This window comes from Limulus polyphemus, unplaced genomic scaffold (assembly GCF_000517525.1).
Source record: "Limulus polyphemus unplaced genomic scaffold, Limulus_polyphemus-2.1.2 Scaffold130, whole genome shotgun sequence".
Taxonomy (NCBI): Eukaryota; Metazoa; Arthropoda; class Merostomata; order Xiphosura; family Limulidae; genus Limulus; species Limulus polyphemus.
Window position 1 is genome coordinate 229,529 of NW_013665740.1, and position 8,278 is coordinate 237,806.

The following is an 8,278-nucleotide window of genomic DNA, read 5'->3' on the forward strand; positions in this document are numbered from 1 at the left end:
CTATTATATTATTCCTATTACAATTTCAACATAGGACAAACCTCATAAGGATTTTATAGAAGTAGAATTAATAACTTAAATGGAGCATACGATATACTTTTTTCTGATATCCCTGACGATTCCTTTTCTTTACACCAGCAAGGTATATTAGCTTTCTGTTATCATAAGATTCTATTCTTCAAGATATAATTTCTAGAAATCTAACCGTGTTCAGGCCACCGTGACTGAATGGTTTCTCGTTCAAGAATGAAAAACTAACACTGACTACCGTAGAGATACAATCGACGTATTTTATAATGTACTGGATTTTTTTTTTCATTGGGAACGTTTCAGTAAACATCACACATGGTTAATCAAAAATTATTTTTAATTTGGTTAAAATTGTTTCTCTTTTATCAAGAGAAAGGAACTAAATTAAATCTGAACAGAGCACATACACACACAGACACACACATATAATTGTTGGTCTATCCAGAAAACGATGTGATAATAATTTTTATGCATTGGCAATTTCAAGCATACTCATTTGTAGGTAGATCAACTAAAAAGATTTTAATAATCGTTTATGTTAAATTCAATTGCTTAAGTTCAAATTAAAGATAAATACTAGTGTAAAACACAGATCCTGTTATATCTTAGTATCCCATTAAATGTTTATAAATTTTTCTTAATTCTGCAGCAGCTAGAAAATATTAATTAGAATACATCTTCACAATGGGTTGAATACAATTAATTATTACTTTTAAAATGTCTAGTAAAAAAATCAACCAACGTCAAAATAAAACGTTTAAGATAAGTAGCTATAAACAACAAGACAAAAATAGTAAAAACTAAACAACAAATACCAGATTAACATTGAAAACATACATTTATTATTATTATTTTAAATTATAAGGATTTAACATTCTTGGAATCTGTTGAACATTAAAAATAATGATATCTTAAAATCTGTTGTTTTTTCGTTTTATATTGTTTCCCTCAAGACTTTGTTCCAAAGGTCCTAATTCATACCTCACAAAATGTTAGAAAACTATTTTTACAGATTAACACACATCTTAGCCATATATATATATCACAAAAAAAACTTTAAAGAAAAACAATGAGCATGTCGGGAAGAATTATGATGGAATGAGGAGGATTATTTTATATCATACTACTGCACTAACATAACAGTAGTTAAAAAGCATAAGCTGAAAGGAACTACAGCTTCAAAAGTTTGAAACGTTTACGTTTATAAGATTATAGCATCCTGGTAGCTGCCATACAGGGCTGAAGAAACAATGGTGAAAGAACACCAGTCAAAAACAATATAAACAAAATTGAAATTGAAAAAATTATAATTCTCTCCCTATTTTCGACATACTATCAATTGGAATTGTATCATCATAAAGAGAAGGTGCTTGAAAAATTATACCACAAGTCCCTACTGCACAAGCAATTGTGAAGATCCAAAGAAAAAGACGATCGAGGACCATAGCAATATACTTCCAGTCTTCAACAACCTAAAAGTATACATACATATAAAGATAAAGGCTAGGATTAGTTTGTTTTACAAATGTATTACACACACACACACACACATATATAGATATATAAACGTGCCCCAAGATAAAAAATATAATTTGAAATGTAAGTGTTTTATAAATTAATATATTATCCACAAATTGTGTGTTACAGAGCTTTTTTTAACTTTGACTATACTACAGAATTTTATTTATAGAACACAATAGTGCTCTACATTTATTGAGCAATAACCTTCTTCCCTGCCAGTGAAATATAAAATAACACATCTTCAACATTTTGCGGATTGGAGAGATTTATTTTTACTTAATTTTTAAATATAAATCATTAAAGTAATCTAGAGCAGTCTTTGCTCAATGAAAAAAACAAGCATCAGTGAAGATCAATGTTCACGCAAGTTTTAATAATAATTTATTTAATGTAGGGAACAAAGTGTAGAATTAATTATTAATATTTCATTCACGAAAAACTTTTTAAATTAAATTTAGGGTAACTGGACTTGAAGCACAAAGACAGATTAAAATATCAGATTTCACCAGACGGAAATAATTTAAAGTGAACAATTTAATAAATTACTTGATTACGGATTGGATGGTTTTAGCGATGTTTGACAAAATGTAACCGATTCTGGAACTAGATACGCTCCAACAATCCTTATAACCATTATAAACTACCTTATCTAATAATATATACAGAAGTAAGTTATCGCTGACATATTAAATTATCATATCTAATAAGTATAGGAGTGTTTCAAGAACTAATTTCCAGTTGGTCTTTTAGAAACAAAACAACGAGTAGAAATGATTTATATAGTTACGATGAATGATACCGCTTCATCACATAATTACAACATCAATCTATCAAGATAGGAGGCTGAAAAAGAAAATGCTAATTGTACGAATAATTAGTTTCTAGTTCTAAAGAGTTATCATATTACAGAAGTTCAAATTTATCGCAACACAAATACATATAGACAATTATATGAAAAGCATTTAGGTCATTCAATACTTTTCAAGTCTTTTACAAGAGTAGCTTCAAAGACAGAAAAGTGTATTACTGTTAAGTAATAATTTTATTACATCTTGTGAGTCTAAATAATTCAAACCATTCAACAAAATGCATTAAGTAATGTTTCTGTGTCATAGTAAAAAAATAATTAAAATATTTGATTTCAAACCTAATGCTCACAAAAATGTAAATAGGAACTACAGATACATATTTGAATTATATTTTCAACTTTTCATCACTACTTATTACTCTTCATGATTATTGCACACAAATAATATATGCATAAATATATTGACTCAATAAACATCCCAAACACAGAAAACAATCATACTTAATGAAGAAGAGAGGCATACATTTATAATCTGTGTATATGTTGTTGTTTTTCAGATTTTTTGCGCAAAGTTACAATCTGGCATATTGTACCTTTGTACAAATAGACTAGAGAAAAGACATCTTGTCAACATCACCCATCAGATCTTGGGCTAAACTTGTCTGATCAAATAGTGAGATTGGGCCGCCTCTCTTATACTGCACACACGACCTTGAAGTACAAAAGTACGTTTTAATGCCAAAGGGTCGCGAACCATGACACTTGGGTTCACAGACTGGGCAACCAAACCACGCCAAACCCAAACTAAAAATAAGAACTCGCAAATATATTCACTTCGTTGCCTTTATTATCTAGCTTTGATCAATAGATCGACTATTTAAAACCAATTATGTGACTTGCGGATATGCTGTTTTATCAGTCCACTTGTAAGAATTACAAAATATACTATACTAGCGAATCCATTAACAGTTTATGGTAAGGTTTTAATTTTTTCTTTCCAAAAACTGTTTCGAAAAACAAAAACGCACACATATGTAATGGTGATGTAAGGAGTCAGCCACTTGTATATGCAAATAATCTTTTATTTTCCCGTTATCATGGTTAGAAATAAAAACAGTATTTGATATACTGTTGCTACTGTAAATTAAATTTTTATCTCACAGTCTTCTTAATTCAAACATGAAGTTTTATTTGTGGACATTTTAAGAGTTACATATCAAGTAACATTAAAAGTTTAGCTGAAACAACTTAGGCCAGGATACCACACTATATGAATGAGTATAAGGCCATTCACATGACACTTTCTGGTTAGTGTCTTTAGTTGTGGAGCAGTTCTCTAAGTACTTTAAAAGAGGTTATTTTCAGTAATACAATTATAAACTTGTCTTCACACGTGTTAATTTTTCTGATGCAGTTCACACCTGTATTATGAGCCTTTACATGTAATAAATGTGTTATTTGAATACAAAGAAAACTATATATATATATAACTGAATTATTTTAAGAAGTGTGTGTTCTACGTGCATGCAATATCCAAAATTATGTGATTTTATCTATTATCACTGACAATGAGGCTTTCATGAATATGATGGAAAAAACAAATATTTTCATTGAGGTACTTACAATTGAATAATTTGTGTCAATCTTTAAATAATAATCACTTGAATAAATATCATGAACTATACAAAGGATTACTAAGAATTACACAAACTTACTGAGCATTGACACATACTTACACTTTCCTCTTCATCTGCCTTTCTAATGTGTTCAGCGATATAGAGTATACTATCAATTGCTCGATTAAGTTCGGGGTGATACTGCCTGTGGGAATGATATATTCTGTGTGCAAAAATATCTGCTTCTTGCATGGAATCGTCAGGACTTCCATGCTCCTGGTAAGTAAAGGACTCAGTTGGAACTGGGTCTGTACTGGAACGCGGCATCTGAAGAAAAGAGTCTCTTCTGACTTCTACTCCATTGCAGCTCCTAGAAAAAAAAGTTGGCTGTTCCCCTTGTTCATCTTGTGGTGTGAGGAGTGGTCTGCGCATGAGCAATAAACGTGGCATAATATGAATGAATACTCTTCTGACCCAGGGAGACATACTGTGAGTGGAGGGCGATCGGAAGTGGACATTAAGGACTCCTACTGTCACAGATATCGACAATGTCACTAATATCATGGTAAAGAGGAGATACTTTCCTAAAAGAGGAACTGCTAATGACGTGGGTGGGATGATCTCAGCCAGTAGAAGAAAAAACACTGTTAAGGACACTAGTATTGACATGCATAGAGAAACCTTTTCTCCACTATCTGAAGGCAAGTAGAATACCAAAACAGTCAAAAATGAGATGCCCACACATGGGATGATCAAGTTTACTGTGTAAAATAAAGTCTTCCTACGCATTGTGACATTGAATGTAATGTCTGGATATGGTTCTGGACAGCAGTCGTAGAATTCCAGATTGTATTTTGCTGGAACAAGAAGAATGTCCCACTCGACACTTTTGTAAAATTCTGTTAAGTCTATACCGATCGGAACATCGTTTGAGCCTGGTTGTTGCTTGAAGTGAGTGAGGTCAACCTACATCAGAAGTTCATGTAAACGATTATTCGAAATACATATAGTGAGCTTTAATAATAATTTGATCATACTTAGTTAAATAATTGATGCTGAGCTTAACATCGTTTGAAATATTAATATAAGTGTGGCAACCATAACCAAAATCAATAACTTACAGTTTGATTAACTACTATCGTATGTACTGATATCTTTTATTATATTACACAAACACATGACTTGTTTTCGTAAGTACAGATAAAAAATAACAATTTCTTAAACACTTTAGATGTACGGAAATATTTAAAACTTTAAATAAAAGCCGTAAAAATATATTCGTTACTAAAAGGTAAATATTGTTTTTAACTCTTCACATGTCACAAAGAGACTTGTACAATTCTCTCATTTTTCACTACAATGACATTTTAGTCTATAATCCAAAATTAGTAAGTATTGTATCACACTAATATCTTAACTGATTTATTATTTTCCCATTGTTACAATACAAGTATGAAAACAAATGTTTAGTAAGTTATCGAAAATAGTTAAAATCAGCTAAAACCAGGTTAAAAAACGAAATACTGTAATTTCTTTAGCTGCTTTTAATTATTTTGTTTTATCTTTCAAGATATTTCTTATTATTTGTCCTCCAATTTAATGTTTGTTATTTTCATAACTTGCGGTGTATATTAAATAAACATAATAATAATAATAATAGACGATTTGATCCTGTTACTTCCTCACCTCTAACCCGTCGTAAGTCCACGACCCAAACTTCATCAAACAGGACTGTTCATCGAAAGGAAAGTATTCAACATCAATTTCACACGTACTTTTGTACATGGCTGGCGGTTTCCATACAATTTCGCCAGTATGATAGACAGTAGCCTTGGTCATTAAGGTCACTTCGTAGTTGCCGTCATAACTAGAATGCCAGTGTTAAATTATCTATATGTAAGTTCTACATATGACTTTCTTATGTAAACTTTTCTTATGAACAATTCTGTATATTTTTATCATAAAATTACAATGAAATTTTAATGTTTTTGACAAATTTTACCATTTATAAATGATATTAGAACGCTTACAAATATAACTTGGAGATCTTCACTTTTATTTTTATGTTTAACGTTTTTGTTCATATTATTTATTTAGGTTGTCTTATAAATAAAGACTTAAACGTAAACTTATTATGTGAAAGAACAGTCTTTAATATTTCGTAGACGAACTGTATGATTCCACTAATCTCAAACTGTGTATATGATATGAGTATCAATATAAAACTTTATAAGTTTTATAATTTCATAATATCAGTGGAAAGTTTTAAGGCTTAAATCTATTGAACAATTTTACGTAATTAAAAAGAAGAAAGTACTTGTTGAATAACACAATGTCAGGCAGCCATATATCTTCTGCTGGAATGTGTATCATCTCCACTCCTCCGTATTCATCTGGATTCCACTGTAAGTTGTAATCATGCCAAGTCTGAAATGAGAGACTAATTGAGGAGTTTCAACCTTGTGAAACAATTAGAATCTTTCAAATCCACAAATAAAACAGACTATTTTGTATAGCTAAAATATCTCACTAAATACATTGACACTAAAACAGCAAACCAGACCTCACATACAACATCCACCATGAGCTGTTTTATTAGAATAAAACGTTGTCAGTTTACTTTTCTTAGTAAAACTGGTCGTTCTAATAATATATTACGTATGGTCTAGTGTGTCTAGTAAGTGTGCATTAACAATGTTTACTTCTGTTTATTTTTCGTATAAATTAATTCTTTGAAATGGTGACTGTTGTCTATATCTAAACAATTTTGAAGCTGAGTTTTGCTAAGTCATTTTATGAGAATTGTACAAAACCATGGATCTAAATACAGGGGCAAATTATTTTGTTTATCTATGACGGTGATGTCACTTACGTTTGGTTGGAACATTTACGAAGTTACTGTTTTTTTACACCAAAGGTTGAGGGTATCTGATTCATTATTTCATAACAGCACCAGAGCATTGACGTGGTAAACATTTGTAGTGATGATAATTAAAATAAATAGTTTTATAAGTTTCCTTTATATTGTATATGTTTTGACATACAATTTACCTTTTTATTATATTGATTTTAAAATAATGGTAATGTTATCATGATTATTAGCATATTACTAGATATTACTTCCTAATAAGTTAAGTTATCATGATTATTAGCATATTACCAGATATTACTTCCTAATAAGTTAAGTTATCATGATTATTAGCGTATTACTAGATATTACTTCCTAACAAGTTAAGTTATCATGATTATTAGCATATTACCAGATATTACTTGCTAATAAGTTAAGTTATCATGATTATTAGCATATTACCAGATATTACTTGCTAATAAGTTAAGTTATCATGATTATTAGCATATTACCAGATATTACTTGCTAATAAGTTTATATCCCACATTTTGGCTATTAATCTGCCGCAGTCTTCAGGAAATTACATGAAAGGACTGTAAGGGTTAGTATGAGACGGTGGACTGGTATACTATTCATTTGTCCGAGGCTTCACCTGTTCGAGCATAGATTAAACAACAATTTGAAGTTTCACGAGGGGATATGCTGATTTCCATGCTAGGTTGACTGATCGTATTATGAATAGGTGGATGTAGAAAACTTATTTTATCTTTTTTTTATTCATTATTTATTTATTTCATTATTTTATAATTATTTCATTTTATTATATGGTCTATTGTAGAAAGATCGGCATTATCTTGTTTATCTAATGTGTTTCTGAATTTTAAGTTTTGTTGGTCTTTTTGCATCACCAATTTATGGGAGTACACATTCATAAGGAACGTTGTAAATGGTATTTTGTTCTATATTGAGTCTTTGTGAAGTTTGGTGTACACTAACTGCGATCGTGGTTTGTTTAGCTTCATGTGTTTTAGCATATTCTCTGTATGTTTTCAGAGAAACCTCTGATATGGAATCGTGTTTGTAATTTTTTCCAGTTCATGTTCTTTATCAAGTGTTCAGGATATCCATTGTCAGGATGATGTATTTTTAATCTTTCTTTTTGAAATATTTGTCATTACCCTTTCTGAAGATTAGACAATATATGACATTTGATTTTATCCTGTTGGTGTGGTTTGTTCTATAGTTGAGGTGCTTTCCTGTTAACTCCAATGGTATATTATATAGATTAGGTGTCATTATCCCGTCTACGAATTGTATTATAATTGTGAATTATCTCGCTGGATGTTGCCTATTCAGGTGGTTTAAGAATTATTTCAGTTATAAACATTTTGATTTTACTGTCTGTCTATCTGTGTATCCTTTTGGTTCTTCTACTTTGTGGTATCGTAGAGAAGA

General features: G+C 30.4%; 1 protein-coding gene across 1 annotated transcript in view; it reads right to left on the reverse strand.

The window, feature by feature from the left end:
• Positions 1–912: 912 nt before the first annotated feature.
• Positions 913–8,278, reverse strand: part of LOC106473442 (acetylcholine receptor subunit alpha-like) — a 33,688-nt gene continuing 26,322 nt past the window's right edge. Inside the window, exons 3-6 of the mRNA XM_013934126.2 lie at positions 6,293–6,402; positions 5,662–5,842; positions 4,096–4,941; positions 913–1,502 (exon numbers count right to left, since the gene is read on the reverse strand). Coding sequence (XP_013789580.2) covers positions 1,335–1,502; positions 4,096–4,941; positions 5,662–5,842; positions 6,293–6,402 — 1,305 coding nt within the window. The 3' untranslated portion in view covers positions 913–1,334. The remainder of the gene's footprint in view (positions 1,503–4,095; positions 4,942–5,661; positions 5,843–6,292; positions 6,403–8,278) is intronic.